Source organism: Podarcis pityusensis (assembly GCF_964106645.2).
Source record: "Podarcis pityusensis genome assembly, chromosome: 15".
In the NCBI taxonomy this organism is placed as follows: domain Eukaryota; kingdom Metazoa; phylum Chordata; class Lepidosauria; order Squamata; family Lacertidae; genus Podarcis; species Podarcis pityusensis.
This window is the reverse complement of record NC_138040.1, coordinates 7,333,537-7,356,899: the sequence shown is the minus strand read 5'-3', so window position 1 is coordinate 7,356,899 and position 23,363 is coordinate 7,333,537. Positions and strand designations below refer to the sequence as shown.

General features: G+C 43.8%; 1 protein-coding gene across 1 annotated transcript; it reads left to right on the top strand.

Annotated features, from left to right (window-relative positions):
- HEATR6 (HEAT repeat containing 6) lies at positions 1-20,163 on the top strand. Its single transcript, XM_080982810.1, has 20 exons — positions 1-264; positions 867-974; positions 1,741-1,881; positions 2,155-2,270; positions 2,365-2,479; positions 4,163-4,264; positions 5,367-5,504; positions 6,573-6,853; positions 7,064-7,241; positions 7,880-8,086; positions 8,410-8,509; positions 8,903-9,267; positions 9,974-10,096; positions 10,821-10,907; positions 11,437-11,571; positions 12,114-12,236; positions 15,558-15,682; positions 16,442-16,538; positions 17,925-18,129; positions 19,150-20,163. The coding sequence occupies exons 1-20, from the start codon at positions 37-39 to the stop codon at positions 19,701-19,703; spliced, it is 3,528 nt and encodes a 1,175-aa protein (XP_080838936.1). The 5' UTR covers positions 1-36; the 3' UTR covers positions 19,704-20,163.
- Positions 20,164-23,363: the final 3,200 nt, after the last annotated feature.

Here is a 23,363-nt window from a genome sequence, read left to right as displayed (position 1 = left end):
TCCGTCGCCGTGGCAACCGGCAGCCGAGCTGGGAAAATGGCGGCCGAGGCCGCAACGCTAAGAGAGGGAGCGGCGGGGCTTGAACCCGCGCCCTTCCTGAAGCGCTACCTCGCCCGTCTTAGCGCCCTGCGGCTCGGGGGCGACGCCAGCCAGGTCCCGGGAGGCGACAGCGGCCGCCGCACTGAGCTCCACCTGCTCTTCGACCAGCTCATCTCCGAGACTTGCGGGCCGGGGGGAGCGGGGCCGGGGGCGCCGAGGCCGGAGGTGAGGGGGCTGAGGAAGAGGAGGAGGGTGTAGAGGTGGGCGGGGGCGCATAAAGGGAGGGAGCGGGAGGGCGGAGAGTTCCGGATGGGAGAGACCGGGGTTCAAATCCTCCCCGAGCCATGAAGCTGGCTGGGCAACTTACGATGGGCTAGTCTCTCTTCCCTCACCCTCCCTCGCAGGGTATCGTGAGGATACATGGTGACGTGGGGTCGGGTTGTCAGCTCCTTGGAAGGAAAGGCCCTCTGGCAACGCATGTTCTGTTCTGAGAACCGCCCTGAGACCTCCTGGTTCAGTGGTACCTCAGGTTACATACGCTTCAGGTTACATACACTTCAGGTTACAGACTCTGCTAACCCGGAAATAGTGCTTCAGGTTAAGAACTTTGCTTCAGGGTGAGAACAGAAATCGTGCTCCGGCGGTGCGGCGGCAGCAGGAGGCCCTATTAGCTAAAGTGGTGCTTCAGGTTAAGAACAGTTTCAGGTTAAGAACGGACCTCCGGAGCGAATTAAGTACTTAACCCGAGGTACCACTGTATAGGGCAATATATAAAGTCAATTTTAAAAATAAAAATTTAAAAATCTTGAGTGTGCTTTACTTTGCAGGATGTCTGTGAACTACTTGTTCAGGCTTGCAAGCTTGTACCACTTACTCAAGAACATCTTGTCAACAAAGTTTGCCAGCTGATTCATCACTTGCTTAACAGATTTCCGGTAAGAAAATTAATTTCTCCCACCCCGGCCTCCCCTACTTTCTGATCCAGTGTGTGAGTTGAAGCTAGGAGTGCGTTCACACACATAGCAGTGTTCGTGCCCCCACGTGGTTTTTGCTCAGCTGTCTCTGGGACCAGAGAATTGAATGGTTGTTGCGCTGCAGTATTTATTGCAGTATTCCGAGTTCTCTGAAATGGGAAGCGTCCTTAGGTGACTGGTAGGGCATATGTTCCAGCACCTGCAGTTATAAGGAGGATCATGAGTGGGTGATTGAGAGGGGCTTTTGCCGGTTAGCCTGGAGAGCTGCTGCCAGTTGGAACAGGCAGTATTGGGCTAGGTGGACAACTAGTCTGATCTCAGGTAGTTTCCTGAGCAAGTATAAAGTTATGCACATTGGGGCAAGAAGTCCTAACTTCATATGAATGGGGTCTGAGATTTGGGGTTCACAGTGAATAACCGTGTGAGAATGATGACTCATTATGCGGCACCTGTGGAAAAGGCAAACACCATGTTAGATAAATTCTTGATACCTTTCCTTTCAATACAAATCTATGATGTGACTATGTTTGGGGTGCTGTGGGCAGTTCTGGTCTCCTCACCTCAAAAAGGATATTGTAGAGCTGCAAAAGGTGCAGAAAAGGGCAACAAATAAGATCAAGGGGCTGGAACAACTCTCATATGAGAAAACATTTAGGACTTTTTAATTTAGGAAAAGGAAAGGTGAGATGTCATAGAGGTTTAAAACAATTTCTTTATACAATCGCAGGTTATAGTTGATGAGGAGAGTCTGAAATATCTTCTGCCTTATTTTATCTCTGCGCTGAAGCAGTGCAGCACTTGGACGCATGTTGAAATCCTGCAGGCCTTGGCAGCTTCTGTCCACAACACTGGATCTAAGTGCCAAAAGGTGGGTTGAGAACAAGGTGGAACCATTCCCCTATCAGTCATCTGGTGTCAGGATGATGCAGGGCCAAGGAGCCTTAGCAGTTGCCAAGGGGGGTGTCTGAGGATGTCATGTTGGGGCCCCTCATCATTGTTCTGTTTTTATCTTTCATGCAGTTGAGTATTAGTCTGTTTTGGCTTCAGGATATTATGAGATATTAAGCCGTTTTCATTTGAATAATAATAATAATTGGATCATGTATCTAGCAGTGTGGGGGCTGGTATTTTATATTTTTAGTATCTTCCGGATTTGCTGGGAGAAAATGGACTTCTGGTGCAACTCAGCAGCCCTGCTCAGACCGACACCGAGCTTAAGAGGGCCGCAGTGCTTAGCATGGCAAATCTCTGCCTCAGGTAAGGAAAACTGCTCTGCTGGTGTCTTTTTTCTCTATAATAGACATTCTTGCCTGCTCTGATTTGGGTTTAACTGCTTGTTGTTGTTTTTTAGCACACCTGGGCAATCAGGTCTGGAGGAACCTTACAGAGAACTCTGCTTTCAGGCTTTTCTTAGTGTCTTACAGTCTTCAAAAGGATCTGGGGTGGATGACATCACCTTTTGCATGGTAAGCAAATGTGGCCCTTTTGTCTGAGACACACTGGTTAGCAGCAACTTTCCTGATCACTTCTGGGGATGGTTTCCTCAACTGTAAAATGCAGCAATGCCCTACAGCAATGTCCCTTTTATTTAACAATAAAATTCCTTTTCCCAAGCCTAATTGCTTTGGAGCAGGGTAAACATGTATGTTTGTGGTGTGCTTGTGCCATTTTTGACACCACCTGCTCTGTCCATGCCTGCTTTTTGTTTTGGCTCCACCTGTTGCTGGCATATGGCTCCCAGACGGTTGTGCATGTGGGAAAGTGGCCCTTGGGCTGAAGAAGATTCTCTGTGCCTGTCTTAAATTGTGTAACCAAACAATTAAACACCTGTGTTGCAAACAATTATCAGTAATATCCAAGGCAACACGATGACCAAGTACAACAATGCAATATCAATATAAACTCTTTATATATCTATACGGAACATTGAACAATATGAAAAACCAAATAAACAGAAATCTTATAAATCTCTGAAAGTCACAAAATGTGCACTCTTGATGGATTCTCTTGAAAACATAGAACCAAATAAACATGAGTCTTATAAGTCTCTGAAAGTCTTTGTAGACTATGCAAGTCTCTGAAAGATATACCCACTGTTTAATAGAATTCTTCTTCAGCACAGCAGAAGGATACAGAAATGCTTCATAAACCCATCTATATGGTGAATGGAATTGTGTAACAACAATATCTATGGAGCAGTGGTCATAAAGTTATAACTTTCTGCTGTGCTGAAGAAGAATTCTACAAAACAGTGGGTATATCCAGAATCATTGTTCACTATGTCTGTTTGCAGACCACTTCGGCAGCATCGGACATCATAAAACAAAGCTTTACAGCTTCTTTTCATCAGATAAGAATCTGACCCATTGCTTCTTTCAGAGACTTGCTTAGTCTACAAAGACTTTCAGAGACTTATAAGACTCGTGTTTATTTGGTTCTATGTTTTCAAGAGAATCCATCAAGAGTGCACATTTTGTGACTTTCAGAGATTTATAAGATCTCTGTTTATTTGGTTTTTCATATTGTTCAATGTTCTCTTTATATAGATTATATAAAGAGTTTATATTGATATTGCATTGTTGTACTTAGTCATTGTGTTGTCTTAAATTGTGGTCAACCTATTGCTGAAGGAGCATATCAGCTTTGCTTGCAGTCATGTTTTGGAAAATGCTCCGGGTTCTCGAAAGAAGTCTTTTCCTTGTCTGATGTACAGGAAATCTCTTAACTGGAACTGGGATGGCATATAATGGAATGCATATGCTCTGTTTCACAGTTATACCCCTCTCCAATGAGTTTGCTTGCAACTCATAATTAGTTGGCCAACTCCTCTTACTTTGCTGTTTTTAATGTTGCAGATCTTGCCAGTGGAACAATCTGATAACATTTTGAAATTGATTTAATGTGCAGTCCTGTATCATAGGCCCGAAGATTCTTGTTTGGTCAAAGCCACATGCTGAGCTTGTGACTAAATTTGGGTGTGATGCTGTGAAATACTTTCTGGATTTTGGGAAAGAGTTGCAGATGAAATTTAATGCTTTACACTAATTGTATCATGTGCTACAACATTGTGACTTCAGACAGTGCCAAGTTGATGGGCCAAGTGGCTAATGTTGTTGTTCTCTCCCCCACCCCCACCCCCGGTCTTCTAGTTGTTGCAGAACGCCTTGAAAGGAATCCAGTTACTCTTAAATGGTGGGAAGATGAAGTTGACACAAACTGATCATCTCGGTTCCCTTCTTGCTGTATTAAAGGTGACTTGTTTAAAATGGAAGTCTATCCCTTTTCGATCCCTTTTGTCATAGAGGAAGGTGAACTTTCTGGCCATGATGCTTCTCATAATCTGCACTGCAAATACTTGTCTTAGCAATAAGATCCTGCCTTTCAGCCTCCTGTATTCCATTCTTGCAGTCTGCTTTTGAAATTCCGTCACTTTCTAGGACTAAATTTGTGTCTTGATTTGGATATCATGATAAAACTATAGTGTATCGAAGCATTTCCAGACATGGTGTTCTCTAGATCTGTTAGACTACATTTGGGATGTTGGGAGTTTTAGTCCAACGACATCCAAAGTACATCAGATGGGGAAGTCTGGTGTATCAGGACAGAAATGAGCCTCTCCCCCCCCCCCCGCTCCCCCAGGTTTGAATGCTGCCCTGTCCTCTCTCCTTTATTGCAGCTTCAAGGAAGACTTGGGAAACTCTCACTTCCTTTTTTTTATTAACCATCATTTGTGTCACTTTAATCAGCAAACTTCTTAATCTATGGTCATTTGAAACAAGTCCATTATAAACCATGGATTAAAGCAACCTTTTCAACAAACCATAGTTAAGATTAGCCACAGTTTAGAGCTAAACTCGCTAACCTAAAATGAAAGCAAAAGTTCCTGATCTCTCTATGGTTGTGCCAGAGGAGAGACAGGGAACACGTGAGCCTCTGGTGGAGGTTAGGCTAATTCCCATTAGGATAAATCATGGTTTCTTTATCATCATCTTCTTTTACATTTGAGTGCAGCTTATGTGGGCAGGTTCTAGCTGGGCATTTTCAGCTGAGTTTGCATGGATAGATTTGGTTGGCATGCTTTAAAAATCCTACAAGGAATTTTAGAGTAGCAAAGCTGCGGTTTTTTTAATGTATAGTGAGAAATCTGAAGTGAATTTAGGAATGTTTAGCAAAAGAATTAGGAGGGATGACACAGGAATCCAGAGACACCTTGAAGAAAGAGGAGGGTAGCTTTTGTCTGGAGCCACTGAAGTAGAACATTTCCAAAAACAAGAAGGGACCCACTGCGTATTGACTTGCTGTCACCAAATAATGCAATTCTCATGGGGGGTGGGGTGTTGTTTCTCATTTTAGAAGTGCATGTTCCATGGGCTTCCTGGACTGAACATAGAAATGCCGGCCGTTTTATATCCAGCATTGCTTCCTCAATATGACAGCAGGTCGCCGGACAAGCAGGAGAAGTCAGACCTGAGAAATGCTAAAATGACTGGGGTAAACATATTTTTGCATTGATCTTTCATTTGTGTAAATCTACCATTTAAAAATAGTTCAAACGCTGCATCCGCACAGACTGAGCACATTTTTCATACACTCGCTGGCCTCTGCTTCACCATTTTTTAAGGATGTCTAGGCAATGACATTTTGTGACAGATACCGGAAGGGCAGGGGGCCATCTATAAAAGAGAATAGTGAAAATACATGCCCTGCACTCCCCTGGTTTGTATGCTTGTCTAGAATCATTAATCTCTAAATGCATGAGAGTTTACAGAATTCAGGGGAAGGAGAGGCAGGTTAATGGGTGGGATATGCTTTTGTTTCCATACAGATGACTGTTTTAAGTACAAGCCTAGTTTCAGTATGGCCTTGGAATCAGGTTTTGGCAAAGGAGGCTTGAGGGGGAGTTTGAAGGGAATAAGCAAAGAGGCTGGTTTTACCCTTTTAAGAAAGTTTTGCCTACTTTGAAAGGGGGCAGACTTTCCTCAGAAAAAGTTGTGTGATGGTTAACCACATGAGCTGTGAGCTAGAAGCCTCTGGTTCAAATAGCACCTCAGTGTACAGGGTGAGCTCAGCCAAAGCACTTTTTATTGGTCACAGTGTCTCCTCTGTAACAGGGGAATGTGTGTGTTTGTGTAGGTTTAGACTGAATCTGGTAGCCAGTTATTTCTCCTTGATTCCTTGTGCATCCAAGATTAGACTGTTTAGTCAGATTGTTGCCAGATTCAAAGTGGCATTGCATTTTATATTTTCCGTTATGTCTGGAGTTAATAATGTTGATCTCCTCTACAGAGTCATTGGGATTTCTGGGGGAAAGTGTTAAGCTCTTTGAGCACTCAGGAAAAGCATTACTCACATACATATTGGTGATCAAATTTTGTATATGAATGACATTTCTGACAAGATGCTTTCTTAGGCATGCAGGAATAAAACTTTAAATTGTGCTGAAGAGGTATGGGGAAGTTGATGTACTCTGGCTGCTGATGCTGATTATTCTTGTTTCATTATATAAAACCAAAACTCTGATTACCCCTCTCTGTGCATGATTCTCTTCTCAAACAACAGAGCAGGAAGAAAAAGCCCAAAGGGAAGCAGAAGAAGGGAAAGTTGGAAGAAGAGCTGAAAGGGCAGCCAGAAAGTGACAGAGGAGGTAAACCAGAGAAGCAGAAGTTACGTGGAGATGCACTGCAAGATTCTGATTCAGATGTCTGGAATCAAGCTTCCAGTGACATACACTCGTCATTTGGGAATGACCATGTACCTCTGAGTGCTTTGGGCTGGAAAAGAATTAGCAGCAGCGACTCAGAGTATTCTGATGCTGAAGGGGGGATACAGAGTAAAACAAGGTTGGTGTAAACCTATAAAGTATACTTTAAGATTATTTTTAACACTATTGTTGTATGGTTATTATCTTTTCGATGTTGTAAACCACTTTGATATCTTTTATGATTTAGCAGTATATAAATACTTTTTATAAATAAATAAATCTAATCCAGGTTTTTAAATCCGTTATCTGTTCTGTGCACCTAAAAATGTATTCTCTTGTTTTGTGCAAGGTCTTTCCAAGCAAAAGTTCGTCAAGGGGCTTTAACTTGCTTCCTTTCCACTGTGAAATCGATAGAGAAGAAAGTCCTGTATGGTTACTGGTCAGCATTTGTTCCCGATGTGCCTGGAATAGGAAGCCCACAGTCTGCATCCTTGATGACCATTGCTTTAAAAGATCCTTCTCCAAAGGTAAGAAGTTGACTGGCGGCTGTAGACTTTCACTGGTGGACTTTCATTCTTGGTTTATCCAACCTTTCCATGTCAGACTGCCTGTCCTCTTTATCCCTTGAATACCCAGCTTTGGTACTAGCACTTGTGCCTTGTTGTAACACAGAGGTAGGCTTTTTCACTGGTGGCTGAACTACGAGAGGCCTCATCAGTATTGGCATTCCACTGGCTCTTCCACCTGTTTGGGAAGTCCCAACTTCAAGGAAAGTCTTACCTAATGTAATAGGGTTTTTTTTAACTATTAACACTTTATAACAGGCTTGTTTTTGTGTGTGTTTTAATTGTGCATGGATTTCATAACTGATCTTGTAAACCACTTAGAAGCCATTTTGATGTGTAAGCGATCTTGTTTTATTATCATCCTTATTATGTTGTAGGGAGCTGCTTTATACCAAGTCAGACTCTTTATCAGTCTAGCCCAGCATTGTCTACTTTTGAGCAGCCATGGCTCTCCAGGGTCTTTCCCCATTGCCTGATCTCTGTTCCTTCTAACTAGGAGGTGGTAGGGATCAAACCCAGGACCATCTGTCTGTAGGGTCTTTGCCTTACCACTGAGCTATTATTGTCCTTCCCGTGAAATGAATCCCTCCCTCTTCCAGACACGGGCCTGTGCCCTCCAAGTTCTCTCGGCCATCTTGGAAGGCTCCAAGCAGTTCCTTTCCATTGCTGAAGATGCAGTTGATCACAGGAGAGCCTTCACACCCTTCTCGGTTTCCATTGCATCCAGCATCCGAGAGCTCCACCGCTGTCTGCTGCTGGCCTTGGTGGCTGAATCCTCTTCCCAGACGCTCACCCAAATAATCAAGGTAAACCTTTGCCTGCAGGAATTCCCTTTATGTTGTCAATTCTACTAGTTTGCTTGCCAGCAGGGTTTAAAAGTAATTTTTTGCAGCATGCATTGTTTCTCCAGCAGTTGTGCAGATTCTCATAATCAGTGCTATTAGCCATGATGGCTATGGTCTTGTTGCTAATCTACAGACAACCAGAAATAAGGATTACTAAGCCTATTACGGCTACTAGTCCTTGCCCAAGACAGTCCTCCTGTAGGTACTAATGCACAAGAAGCATACATGGTGTCTACTTTTTAAGTGACTTGCTAACATCTTCTCTTTTCCTTCCACGTTTCCAGTGCCTTGCCAATCTGGTATCAAACGCGCCATACAGCCGTCTAAAACCTGGGCTGCTGACAAGAGTATGGCACCAGATAAAGCCATACATTAGACACAAAGGTAAGCGCAGGTCCCAGTTCTCCTTGGGGATGTGGGTTAGTGCCACAGCCTTGCATGTTAATGGTCTTCGGTGTATTAAACTTCCATTCTGAGAAACTGACTGCTGCATTATGGCATGTAACCCAGCGGTGTACTTGTCAGTTGCTGCCGGAAACCCTGGGGAATGGTGTCAAATATTTCTGCTCCACGAATTGGAGCGCCCCCCACCCCAATTTGGGTTGGCAACTGGCAGCGAGCCAAGGGGAGTCACATTTGGCCCTAGGGCTTCCAGTTGCTGATCTCTGCATTTTAAGACTTACCATGATGCCAGAGTATACAATGCATACAAGGTAGTGGCCTGGCCGTGGCCTTACTGTAGCTGCCTCACAGGTGCTCTTTGTTTCTTTCTACTAGATGTTAACGTTCGAGTGTTAAGCCTCACACTGCTAGGAGCCATCGTATCGGCTCAGGCTCCTTTGCCGGAGGTTCGCCGCCTTTTGCAGCTGCCCAGCTCTTCAGGGCTCAGTGATGGCCGCTCTGCCATACCGCATTCAGCTACATGCTCTGGCGTACCTGAATGGCGCAAAGAAGCCCCAGCAGCTCCAGGAGATGAGCCCCTTGCTGTGGGAAACGAACCAGCAGAGCCCTGCTGGCTCCTAAATCTCTGCATCTCTCTGGTTGTGCTGCCCAAGGAAGACAGCTATTCAGATAGCGACACCGGCTGCCTGCCAGCCACTAGCATATACGAACCCTCTCCAGTTCGGCTGGAGTCCTTGCAGGTAAGTCAATGAGGCCAGATGGCCAGAATGATAGCCACCTTCTTCCTACAGTTAAAACAAGGGAGTCCTCTGGCACATTGAAGACCATAGCTCAGTCGGAAAACACATGCTGGCCCACCTGTTGATCACCTGATGTCACAGGGAAGTTGGTTGCAAGGTGCTGCCAAAATGAAGTTTCCTCCCTCTGTTTTAGTAGGCGTTTCCATGCAAAACCCCCTCCTGAATCAGGCTTCAGCACCAACTTATCAACTACTCAATTGGGGGCTATTACATTAAGGTGCTCTGGCTGTGCCCATTGAGAACAGCCAATACAGGTATTATCCCTGTCTTCCTGCCCATCAGGTGACATTTCAAGTGACATCAGCTGATAAGCAGGCGGGTGTGGTTTTGGGGAAATGGCCTTGCGGACCAAATTAGACCCAGGACTAAGCTACATTAGTTTTTTTAAAAAAAGTTATAAGTGCGTTATAACACTGTGACAATAGATGGTGTAGAGCTGAAATCGGAACACTATGAAATTTTCCATTGTGAACTTTGAAACAGTTTTTTGCAGAGCGTTTTCAGAGTGTTTTTTATAGCTGTTTAGATGCAGCCCTACTGACAGACCAGGATTGGCCCATGACCCAGAGGATTCCCACTGCTGGAGGAATGTAGCTGCCTATGTTTATCTGACACATGCTCTTCTCTCCATCTTTATCTATTACAGGTCCTAGCCCTACTTGTCAAGGGGTATTTCTCAGTCTCTCAGAGCTATCTGCTAGAGCTTGGTGAAGTGGCTTGTAAGTGCATGGAGGAAACAGATCCATCCATCCAGCTCCACGGGGCAAAAGTAAGAGCTTGTAGAGTTTGTCCAGTGTTGGTGTTGTATGGTAAAAAATAGCTTCTGTCCAAACTTCTTTGATTCCAGATAAATGCACTTTTTTGTTCATTAAATTCATATATATTCAGCCTAGCTCTTTGAGCAGTTTACAGACCCATGTAATAACAAATCAAAATTTAAGAAATGGCAATAAAGACAGCAACACCAATTTATAAATAACACTGGTGTGTGTTTGTGGAGGAACCTATCATAAGAGCAGCTAAAATCTAAAAACCTGCAAGAGGAATAATTTGGTTCAAGCATCTAAAAGTACCAGATGACTGTACTCATTGTGTTTAAGAGACCTGTAAGAACAGAAGAGCATTCTTCACCTTGCTGGTAAAACACTATTGTGTGGTTGTCAGACGAGCATCTATGTGGAGGGCATTATACAATTTAAATTCCATAGTTGAAAAGGCCATCCAGTTAAGCTAACAGCAGCTTCCATGTTATAACTTGAAAAACAACATTTAAAGGACACCACAGCAACATATATATTGTGACTGCCTTGTTGTCGTTTTCCCTGGAGGTTTTTTATTTTCTAAATTGGGGAGAATGGGAATTGGTCAATAAGACAGATCAGTAAGAAAGTTACCTGGGGCCGCATGATGTTTTGTTCCATACACTTGTGGATGTATTTCAGTTTATTCATTTTCTGTGTTTGTGTGTGTGTGTGTTTGGTTTTTTTTGTCAGCTCCTGGATGAGCTTGGTGTCGGTATAATACAGCAGCACAAGTCAGATGAGGCTGTCACTGCAGATCAACGGGTGCCTGTCGACCTGGTGTGTATAATATGCATGTGGTCGATTCCATTTTTCAAGCTTTTGAAATAGTGTCTGAATGTAGATCCTTTGTTTAGCAATAAATGAATGGGTGAGGGGTCTGGAGGGGTCTGGAAACCACCTCTTGTGAGGAGTAGTTGGCAAGAAACTGGGTATCTTTAGCCAGGAGTAGAGACGATTAAGGGGAGACATGATATTATGCCTACTGGTTTAAGGTGACTGCCATACAGAAGGAACAGACTTATTCTCTGTTACTCTAACCAGCAGGGTTAGAATTTAATGGATGGAAACTTACAAGGAAGCAGAATTTGGTGAAGTCTCAGTATAAGTCTCCTTACAGCTAGAACTGGAGGATTCCCTTTCACTGGATGTATTTAACAGACAGTGCTTGAACAGTCTCCTGTTAGGGATGCTCTCATTGAACCCTGCATTGACTGAGTGATCTCTTCCAGTGCTGTGATTCTATGTAGCAATTTACTGAAAGACTCCTAGGGGTTATAATGCAACCAGGCTTTTGCTTTCCCTGTAGGTTGTAACATTCTGGACTAGAATGCTGAATGGACCCTTACTGGGCGCACTCCAAAACGCCCAACATCCAACACTTCAGACCAGCTCTTGCAATGCTCTCTCTTCCATCTTACCAGAAGCTTTCAGTGGTCTCCCAGTAAGCATGTTGCTAAGCTTTACATGTCAGTATTCCTGTGGGAATGAAAGAGGCAAAAAGTAGGTGGAGCAATGGGTGTAAACGTTGCCTTGGTAAGGATGGCTGGTTTCTACCTCTCTGTCATCCAAGCAAGCAAGATGCTGCATTGTCAGGGACCACAGACACATTCCAGCCTGGCAAAAAGTATTCAAGGAGGGTGTGATTCAAGGCTGGTGAAAGGGATGGCCTGGGGTGAGAGGTTGTGGCTGCACAGGGGTGTGTGGCTCAGGGTGAGGTTCCCCTGGGCTCCAGGTTCTTCAACCCTGCTGGACACCAGGATACAAACCCTCCAATGTGGTTTGCCATGATGCCTTTACTGTGGCTCACTGTGACTTTGTTTAAAATCCCTTGGCAGTAGCTTCAGTCTGTTAGACTTCCATATTTTCTGTTTTTGTTTTTGTTTTAACTTAACCATTTTAACCCTGGGCTGAAATCCTTTCAACAAAATGAGTTTGGCTGCGTGATGTTTGACTGATGACTTCTCTCCTTTTGCTGATGGGCAGGGCGACAAGCAAATCCTCTGCATCACTATTCTTCTTGGGCTCAACCACAGTGAGAATCCACTGGTGAAAGCTGCTGCCGCTCGTGCGCTTGGGGTCTACGTTGTCTTCCCGTCTCTCCAGCAGGTCATAGCTTGATCTCTGTTTCCTCTGTTCCTTTTGGTTTTGCTTTGTATCTTGTTATGAAATGGGAACAGTGTTGTTGTTAAGTCTAGCCTTGTAAATAAGCCCACAAAACTACTAACTGGGGGGGGGGGTGATTGTGGGATTTTTTTTGCTGTTCTGCTTTTTCCATGCAGATGAAACCTTCTAACTTTGAGCTACTAGACTCCTAAACTCAGGGTCACCCAGTGAAATCCAAGGCAGGCAAGATGTAATTCTTCACTCAACATAAGAATAATAATTTATATAGGAGCATAGCAAAAGCCCTGCTGGATCAGGCAAGTGGCCCATCTAGTCCAACAACAGCAGCTTAAAAAGAGCACACTGGATCAGGCCAGTGATCTGTCTAGTTCAGCATCCTGTTCTCATATTGGCCAACCAGATGCCTATTTGGAATCTGACAAGCAGGACCTGAGCCCAATAGTGATTTCCCTGCCTGGGATACCCAGCAATTGGTATTCAGGGCCATAACATTTCTGACAGTGGAAATAGAAGGTAGATTTTAGATAGGCAACTTCAGGGATGAGAAGAAGGCTGGTTCCCCTTTAAAGCTGTCAGAACAAGAGGCCATCACCACATCTTATGACAGTGAGTTCTATGAGAGGATGAGGCCTGCTAGTGTGTTCAGTCTCTCACTTTGCTGTGGCATTGACAAGTGTAGTTCTCTGTCCTATTATAAATCAGTCTTCAAAGTTTTAATTTACAAAACGTTAAACATGCGCTATGGGACATTTAAATTGTATTACGTACAAAATGCATATACAATGGTACCTTGGTTCTCGAACTGAATGCGTTCTAGGAGTCCATTTGACTCCCGAAACCGTTCGAAAAGGCACAGCTTCCGATTGGCTGCAGGAGCTTCCTGTATTCAAGCGGAAGCCATTTCGGATGTTTGGCTTCTGAAAAACGTTCACAAACCATAGCACTTGCTTCCGGTTTTGGGAGCCGATTTGTTTTGGCAGCTACGCCCTTCGAGAACCAAGGTACGACTGTACACTAACCCTTACAACTGCAAATTTCATACGCTTCATAATGTTTTGTGGTTCTTTTTCACTGCCATGAAAATGTTTAAATGCATTCATGTCCGTGTTGAATTTCTGACTTGCATAGAAAATGAAAGGGGTCCAAAAGCCCTCAAAATCTTCTGTTTTTTTTCCTCCACCACCACACACAAATGCAAATTCTGTCACTTTTGCCATGAAGGGCAGATTGCAAGTCTTAATTTAGCCACCCGTAAAATCACTGCTATATTTGCACCAATGTCTTCAGCCTGTTCAAATTTTGGACCTTTTTGCTTGTAGCTTCTTTCAACACGGGACTGAAGCAAGTATACAGGTCTAGTTACACATCACCCTACTTGGGTCCTGGACAAATGTCTCCCTTCTCCAGTGGGTGGGACATCGATATTATAAATTTCTCCTGTATATAACTGAGTATAACTACTCACTTGACAATCCTTTGGGCTCCCAAAGCACAGCTTGAGATTAGCATTTCTGTTCAAACCTCATGTGTATGTTTGCAAGTCCTTTAGTAAGCAGGCTGCTCTTTCAGAGAGCACTGCTAAGCTAAACACACAAACAGCTGAAGCTAAAAAGAGTGTGTGTGTGGCTTTTTTTTCTTTAAATGAATAATAGCAATGGCAAAGAAAGGAGAAGACAAATGGAGCGTGACACTGAAGAGCAGATTAGAGTTGTAAGGTCACTGGGGAGTACTGAGAAGCAATTAATTTAATGATAGGTTGTGATTAGTGAAAGGATAAGATTAGCGGTTTGGGGTAATTGCACTTGATTTTAAGTAGCTGGAGCACCAATTAGATGAAAATGTACTCAGAGGCCCTTGTAGTATCAGGAGACCAGTGAAGTTTGGGCACCTCATACAACCCGTCAGTAATTAACAGTCAATCAAGGTGATGGGGTATATTGGATAAAATGTAATACAGTGTCCGTGATATGTAGAGGAAGGCCAACTCTGCAGTTAGTGATGCACCGGATAGGCATAGGCAACCAGGAATTCCGTGCAGGTAACCACTTCATTCTTCTTCCACCAGCCTGCTGCTAAGAGGCCAGTAGCCTGTGATTCCTTGCCTACCAAGGAGCAGGGGGCTTCCTTTCCTTCATGGCCAACATGGAAATGCAGGCTATTAGCCTCTTAGCAGCCTATTAAAGTTTGCAGGCTAGTAACTTCTGCAGGCTTCTTTACAAAGCTGAAGGAAGGTTGGCTTTTTAAAAGCTTAAATCACTAGGATAACTTTGCCACAGGAGTAGTGACCATACCAAGAGGAATAAAATGAACTCCATATCCGGAGTCAGCATAACTCCCACTTGCTGGGGATAAACAGGGGAGAGATATTGCCTTCCTGCCCTTGTAGGCTTCTTGAAAACACGTAGCCGACAGCTGTTTTGAGACAGAAGTTTGGTGGACTACAACACCCATCATCCCTTACCATTAACATGCTATCTGAAGCTTATGGGTGTTTTAGACCAACATCCGTAGGGCTACAGCTTCACCGCTGGCTTATTTGCTCTTCAGTTTTCTTCTTCTGCCCCCATTTCCTGTCCTTTCTCATGGTCCAGACTCTGTTCAGTTCTCTCTAATTGCCCCATCCCTCTCATGGGTAACCATAAGAGCAGCTTGGCCAGTCGTAGGTAGAAGCAGGGTAAGAATGCTCAGCCAGTGACAACCAGCAGGAGAATTTAAGAGGAGCCTGGTGGATCAAGTCAGTGGTCTATCTAGTCCAGGATCCGGTTCTCCCCAGATGCCTATAGGGATCCTTTCTGCCTGTGGTTTCCAGCCACTAGCATTCAGGAGCCTACTGCCTCTGATAGTCGAGGCAGAACTTAGTCATTGTGGCTTGTAGCCATTGATAGCCTTCCCCAAATTTAGCCGATTCTCTTTTAAAGCTATCTAAGTTGGTGGCCATCACTGCCTGATGTGGAAGCAAATTCTTTCTGCTTCCTTTTGTCTGTCCTGTATCTTCCAGCATTCTTCTTTTAACGGATGCCCCTGAATTCTTGTGTTAGGAGACAGGGAGACCTTTTTGTTGTTGTTATTACTCACTTTCTCTACACCATGTTTAATTTTATACACTCATGTTGCCTCCTGCTTACCTTTTTTCTAAACTAAAAAGCTGCAAATGTATCCAGACACCCTTGTGTGGCAGCTGAGCTAGACACTCCTACAAAAATCCCTTGCTGGGTTGTGATATATAAAATCAGCCAAGCAGGGTTCCTGGGGAAGAGGGTGAAATCAAATGGACCGAAAAAAATGGTCAATATCTATCCTTAGGATGTGATGTTCGTTGCGGACACAGCCAACGCAATCCTGGATTCCCTCTGTGACAGTTCTCCAAATGTCCGTGCCAAAGCAGCTTGGTCCTTGGGCAACCTGACAGACACTCTGATCATCAACATGTATGTAGCAAACTCCTTTGGGACTTTTTTTTTTTTACATCTTATTAAATCATTATTTAAATGACATTTGGAAAAACAGCAACTGAACCCCATAAAATAAAATTTAAAAGAAACAAGTGTTTGAGAAAGGGGGAAGGTTCTACTCAGTGCCAAAAAGATAACACCTCAAGGGGGGGGAGTTCTAAAGCTGATGGGTCACCACAAAGAAGGCCCTGTCCTCCCCTTTAGTGGTTGGATCCAGATACCAACCTTCAAGATGGGTTTTGGTACACAAGCCTATTTGTGTGCTGTTGCCCCAGGGGCATTTAAAATTCTACTACCTCCCTGTACCAGAGCCTCGTTTTTGATACTGCTGTTTTGTCCTAATGAGATTGTGTCTGTGTGTGTGTGTGTGTGTGTGTGTGTGTTTGCGGGAATTGGGCAGGTAGTCCATAATGAATCTGATTCTGGGACTTCAATTTACATCACTCATTTCTTACTTTTAAAAAAAGCAGTAAGTAGAAGTATGTAGAAGAACAAGCAATAGATTCCTAATTTAATCATGGATTTCCTTCCCACAATTTGAAATGGCCAATCCAAGGGCACTGCTGTTTTGTCTGATGCTAACTCAACATAGTTTTGTTGTTGAGTTTCATCTCAACATAGTTTTGTTGTTGAGTTTCATCTTTTACTCAGGTGGGCATTATGTGTGCATTTCTTGCAGCAGTTCTAATTATGATCTCTCCTCTTTTGATCCCCCTTCCCGTTTTGGGAATGCAGGGAGTTGTTGGGACAAAGTTTCCAGGATGAATTCTCAGACCTGCTGCTTCTGAAAATGTTGCGGTCGGCAACTGATGCGTCAAAGGACAAAGACAAGGCAAGTGCATTGACGATCCCTTTGTATTTGGGGGTGCTGTGGACTTGTGTGTAGCTCTTGGATTCAGACACACTTGAAATACTGGGAGTGCCAAGAGTTCCAGAGTTGGTGGCCAAAATGTGTTTTGTTATTTAGACGCATTGAGGAATCCACTTAACCATTCAGCCAGGACCAGAACAGGAGTGCATTGGAATAACCAATGCATTCATAGAGGGCAGTGATGTCACTCTGGCTGGCTGAAGTGGTGAGACTTTGCAGTTGAAAACAGGACCTGTAGTTGTCGTCCCACATAGACTAAGTGATGGAGTGTTTTGGGAAATGTAGTACATTTTTCTCAAGGTGTTTCCTGCCTCCAGCTGGGATTTTGCATTGTTGGAGAGGCAAGCAGCTATGATTGTAAGCAAGCTCCAAATCGGTTCTTTTCAGGGGAATGTGAAGTCTGGTGCTGCACTTCTGTACATGACCTCTTGCCACAAGGGGGCAGGTTTTGTGGCTTCTTTATTTCCCATCTTTCCAGCCTTTGTGGCACCTGAAATACAAATTTACTGTGACATAAGCTTTTATGAGTTTAAAATTCACTTCATCGGAGCTAAAGTCAACTTCTTCTGTTCTTAGGTGCTTAGATGTTTTTGTTGTTTGAGCAGTATATGAGTCTTGTCAAATAAACAAACTGGCTTGTAATTCACAAAGCTTATGCCGTAATAAATTTGTTAGTGTTTAAATTTATTTTTATTTATCAAAATTTATATACTGCTTGATTGTTACAGAAAAAAGAGGTTTACAAAAATAAATGCTATGCGACTTCTTGTTTTGCTGCAGCAGACTGACGTGGCTGCCCCTCTGAAACATTTCTCTCCCCTCTACAGTCTTAGCAACACTATGGGGTAGTTTCACTTTGGAGTGGTTGTTCCCAAACGTTCTGGGGCCGAATTGCAATTTGAATCTGGTTCAATATGTGCACTCCTCAGTTTAAGGAACATGGAATGAAGCTGCTTCCCAGACTTCGCATGATATACCAGATGGAGTGTGGAACTGTTATTTCTACTCCAGCTCATAGGCGCTTGACGTGGCTTTGCAAACACATATAATAAAGCAAAACTCTTTAAAACGCACACAAAAGTAAATTAAAAGTAGCAATCTAAAACACAATACAAATACCAGCAGTAGTTGGGTGGGAAAACCTGTTTTTAACTCACAATGAAAAGAAGCCACAGAGGGAGCTGGATAGATTTTCGAATGGAGGGTATTCCAGACCTACAGCGCTACCACCAAGAAGGTCCTGTTTCTGATGCTCACTCACCTTACAGCCTGGGTAAATCTGTGACTGAAGGCAGTGGCAGCAGCCATTTTCTTGCACATACCAGAATTTCAAAATCTCTCTTCCAGGTGAAAAGCAATGCTGTCCGTGCCCTTGGAAACCTCCTTCATTTTCTGCAGCCGTCACAGATTGCTAATCCCAGGTTCAGCCAACCCATTGAGGAATCTGTACATGCCTTGATCTCTACAGTGCAGAGTGAAAACAGAATGAAAGTCTGCTGGAACGCCTGCTACGCACTTGGGAACGTCTTCAAAAATCCTGCCTTGCCGCTGGGTGAGTGCAAAACAATGGTTCGATGTTTCTGTGCCTCATTTGTCTTGTATGTTATTGATCCCAAATGGATGTGCAAAAATGAGGCCTAGGACCATGTGTCCTTTGAGTGGATATTGGCAAAGATTTCCCTTCTTGTCTCTTCAAGGCACCTGGTCTACAGATCACAGGCAGTATGGTGTAAGAATCCAAGGAAACCCCGGTTGTATCATACTGGGGATGGCACTCATACTCAATGGCACACTGCCTCTGAAATTCCATTTATTCATTGCATTTTTATTTTACTTAAAAGTATTTCAAAACCACTTAATATTCTGAGAATCTCTTAAACCATGCACGCTACGTACAATGTGAAAACATTATACATTAAATAAAATAAAAAAAACTTTTTATAAACCCCATGAAGGCAAGTAAACCAGATGTTCAGGAGATTTGCACAAAGAAATCAGGGCCTGGTTTTATAGGCCAGAGAAAACCCCAGCAAAAATGGTAAAGTCTTCACAAAACATCTGAAGCAACTGGCAATTGCTGCTTCACATATGGCAGAAAGTAAGGGCATTCCACAGTACAGGGGCAGTAACAGATAATGTCTGTTTTCAGGTCACCACCCTATGATATTCTGTAGCGTGCAGTGCTGCCATGAGTAGAATTTCTCCCTGGTGATATAAGTTGGTATCTTCAATCTTTTCAGACCCGGGACCCACTTTTAACCCCCAAATGCATTTTGGGACCCATTCCAACCTTTTACCATATTTTTGTGTTGTGGTAGTGCTCCTGTCATAACCCACGTTGGATCAGGCCACAAGCTACTAGTAGGTCCTGACCTACCAGTTGAAGACTGGTGATCTAAGTGAACATGGGCAGGTGGTCTTTCAGGTAATCTGGTCCTGAGTTGTTCAGGCCTTTATATGTTAACAACAGGACCTTGAACATGGCCCACCTTAGATTTTTGGCAGATTGTGGCCATGAAGCACCTTATCCAGTCTCCTGACCCTTGCTTTTTCCTGGTTCAAATTCTTTTAGGAGAAGCCCTTTGGACCGCCCAAGCCTATAACGCCCTTACCTCTGTTGTCAAGTCCTGCAAGAATTTCAAAGTCCGCATCAAATCAGCTGCTGCCCTCTCAGTGCCAGCCGAAAGGAAGCGCTACGGGACCCCTGAGCAGTTCTCCCAGATCTGGAGTGCGTTGGTTGTGGCCTTGCAGAGAAGCGAGGAGGCCCAAGACTTCCTGGAGTTCAAGTACAGTGCCAGCCTGCGGACGCAGCTCTGCCACGCTCTGCTTCATTTGCTGAGCCTGGCAGACGAGGTGGACCTGCCGGCCATCGAAAAGGCGGTGGCTGAGCATGGAGAAGTAATTGGATCTTACATGTTGCAGTATTTGAAATCTGGAGTTTCCGAAGAGGAAGTGGGGATAGGTGAGAATTTTCCCGAAAGGAGCAAATTCCTGGAAAGGGCTGTTGAGCATGTGCGGAGTATCGAGGAGCTGTTGGAAGGATGCCCGAAGAAAAGGGGGACAGTAGCTTATCTAGAAGACATATTGGAAGCCCACAACAGTGCCACAGGACTCTCGGAAGCTTAAAGGAATGTGGCCTAAGCAGAGGGCATCTTCTCGGGTGCCACAAAAGACAGCTTTGCTGTTGGCAATAGAAAACTGCCTTGAGCCTTCCTGTAGGGGTCTTAGACATGGCTGCCTTGGTCCCTCAGAAGCAGTAGCAGCACACAGCAAGTAAAATCAAGCCCCTTTCTGTAGACGAGTCAGTGCACTTTGATATGGATGGGGCAGACTTTCAGGTTCCTAAGAACTCTTTCCCCAAGTGGGGAGCGCGATAGTGGAAGATACAGGCATTAAAGGAAAGGGAAGAGATAGCGGAGTGTCCAGTACTGTCAGGGAAAAGGGGAATTAAATGCCAAACACAAATTCAGACCAAATAGAAAGAACCTGGTAAGTAAGATTCTCAGTCGCCAACTCTGTTCTGATAAAAAATAAATGGGTTATGTGCTTGATAATAATAAACCACTAATAAACTTTTGCCTTCCTATTTGCAGTCACCTTATTTATTGGATTTTAGTGGCTCTAAATTATTGGTTGGTTAGAAAACCTGGGTTGCCAGGCAACTAATAAATTTAATCAGAAATTAAATTTAATTTAATTTAATCAGAAATTCTAGATAATTAAAATAATTAAATGAACAAAAACAACCCTTCCTCCTCTCCCAATATGAGGATTCAGAAACCAAGGGAAAGGGGGCCTTCCTCTACGGTTCCATATTTGTCACATGACCTGTTTCCAGAGCTCTATTCCTGCTAGTCCATGGCAGTTTGAGGTAGCCTTCAGTTATATCACATCCCCCATCTATTCCCACATAGTTTGGCTACCGTCATATATAGTGCTATTTTTCTAGAAAAAGAGGTGCCGGAAATCACCATGAACGCCTCCCTTGTTTTCTTATAATGGCAATAGCACCCACCTGAGAAGTGCCGGAACGGAGTTCTAGCTGACAAAAAGGCCTGGTCATATGACAGATGTTTATATCCTTGGTGTTAAGGGACTGAGGGAAGAAAGTATCCCATTTTCAGAATTTTATAATAATCAGGGTGGATAAACTATGACTCTGTTCAGACATCACACCAAACCTCTATTGTGGTTTTAACCTTCTGTAAATTATCGTAATTTTTTAAGTGATGGTTTTATTGTTTTACAGTATCTTTTTTGTGTACCCCTTTGAGATTTTATCTACAATCAAGTGGTATATAAATTTTATGAAGTAAAACAAACAAGCCAGCCATGGTTTGGGAAACTTAACGGTGGTTTGGAATGAATTGACATGCCATATTTATGACTGTTCCTTCATCTCCCAAACCTCCTGCACTATGGAGATGGGAGTAAATTTAGGAAACTGCAACTATTCGACTGTCTGTTGAATGTTTTCAAAGTTTCAGCCATAGTTTGTATATTATACTAGACTTGGCACAATCTCTGGTTGCATGTGAAGCCTGATCTGAGCTAAAATATATCCAATTCTAGGTTTTTCTCCTTCCCCCCTCCCTTTTTTGGTAGGAGTACCATACTTTATATGGGACACGGGTGGCACTGTGGGTTAAACCACAGAGCCTAGGACTTGCCAATCGAAAGGTCCGCGGTTTGAATCCCCATGACGGGGTGAGCTCCCGTTGCTCGGTCCCTGCTCCTGCCAACCTAGCAGTTTGAAAGCATGCCAAAGTGCAAGTAGATAAATAGGTACCGCTCCAGCGGGAAGGTAAACGGCGTTTCCGTGCGCTGCTCTGGTTCGCCAGAAGCGGCTTAGTCATGCTGGCCACATGACCCGGAAGCTGTGCGCCGGCTCCCTCGGCCTGTAAAGCGTGATGTGCACTGCAACTCCAGAGTCGGTCACGACTGGACCTAATGGTCAGGGCTCCCTTTACCTTTACCTTACCATACTTTATATATTGCTGATTTGGACTTAAGGGGACTTTGTGTGATTTCCATTTTGGCAGAATGCATTCTTTGTTATCTTACAGTGTCTGTTTTGCCTAAATTCTGCTGTTTTGTGCTGTGACTAAAGCAGATCTGTCCAGGCAAACAGCCTAATGAGGCAACCACCCAGCCCAGTTCCCAACATCTAAGCCTGAAGAAAAGTCCTATGACTCAACAGTTTGCCTCTTAAAAAAAATAAATCTGGTTTCTCCAAATAAAAGTATTGCCTCTCTTGCTCTGTCTCTTAACTTGAAAGAGTGTTGCCAAGTCAGTGAACCAGCTTCCGTTTATCGTTAGGAGTGCACGATGGGTTCACTTACTTTGTAAAGGGGGTGGTTTGCGGGTCAGACACAAAACACTGGGGGGAAAATATTCAGGACCTTGAACAAGTTTGTAAAGTCACTGGCTCTTGTCAGATGTACAAACAACTTGAATGTAAACAGAAAGAACAGGAAGTGCTAGAGAGGAATCAAACTTGTTGATCTGTTGCACTAGAAACACAGATTTTATGAATATGGAGGGTTCATATTTAATGGCAAATAAATTACATAAAAAGTAAAACTGGAGTTTCAGAGATAATGGGAAAATCTGTTTAAATATATTTAAATAGTCAGGAGTGAAAGACAGTTGGCAAACTCTGAGGAGTTTGCCAACGTTTATATCAGTTTGTATGGTTCCTGTTTGCCTCCCGCAGCCAAGATAACATTTTTTGGGATACTGTGTAAATATCTCAGCTCAGGGAGGTGAGCAGGAACATTCTTGAGCACTGCATAACCACAAAGGAGATTTTGGAAACGATTAAGCATCTTAAATCAGGCAAGGCTCCTAGCCTAGGTGGTTATACAGCTTCCTTTTTCAGAATCTTTAAGGGTGTGCTTCTCCCACAACTAGCAAACTTAGAAGCAGTCTTGTATTGTGGTTATTCAGAAACCCTTTAAAGATATTAGTTGAATCTTTCATCCAGGTTTTTTTTTACTCGTTGTGGGTTTCAAAAATATTTACCTCTGTCTTGGTGAAATGTTTAAAATTCTTTATTGCAAAACACATTGGAACAAGCGGGCTTATTCCCTTGGCAGAGGATAACAAGCCTTATTTGGAAACTTCTAAATGTTATACATCCCAGCAAAGTGGCTCACAGTCCTCTGATTATTCTGCCTTTGGGAATTTTTAAGGTGTTAGACTGTGTAAAGGTAAAGGGACCCCTGACCATTAGGTCCAGTCATGACCGACTCTGGGGTTGCGCACTCATCTCGCTCTATAGGCCGAGGGAGCTGGCGTTTGTCCGCAGACAGCTTCCGGGTCATGTGGCCAGCATGACTAAGCTGCTTCTGGCGAACCAGAGCAGCGCACGGAAACGCCGTATACCTTCCCGCCGGAGCGGTACCTATTTATCTACTTGCACTTTGACGTCCTTTCAAACTGCTAGGTTGGCAGGAGCAGGGACCAAGCAACGGGAGCTCACCCCTTCACGGGGATTCGAATTGCCGACCTTCTGATCGGCAAGTCCTAGGCTCTGTGGTTTAACCCCCAGCGCCACCCGCATCCCTGTTAGACTGTGTAGAGCTTACTTATTTAATTGGTGTTATTAAAACGCATGGACTTGACCCTAAATTTAAAATTTACCTTGGCTTGACAGAACCTGGCCTTTTTTGTGGTGACACCAGGGATATGTTTCTCTCTGTAGACATGTTTAGCTTGCTCTTTGGCGATCAATCCCTGCTTTTTCAAGGAAGCTGTTTTGTGCAGCTGAGCCTTTCTGCTGTT

What these genes read in the sequence shown, in the direction of transcription:
- HEATR6 (XM_080982810.1), top strand. Translation starts at nt 37, where the DNA reads ATGGCGGCCGAGGCCGCAACGCTAAGAGAGGGAGCGGCGGGGCTTGAA. An exon ending in CCCTTCTTGCTGTATTAAAG is followed by an intron (nt 4,265 to 5,366) that starts GTGACTTGTTTA and finishes TTCTCATTTTAG; the next exon opens with AAGTGCATGTTCCATGGGCT. An exon ending in TCTTCCCGTCTCTCCAGCAG is followed by an intron (nt 12,237 to 15,557) that starts GTCATAGCTTGA and finishes ATCTATCCTTAG; the next exon opens with GATGTGATGTTCGTTGCGGA.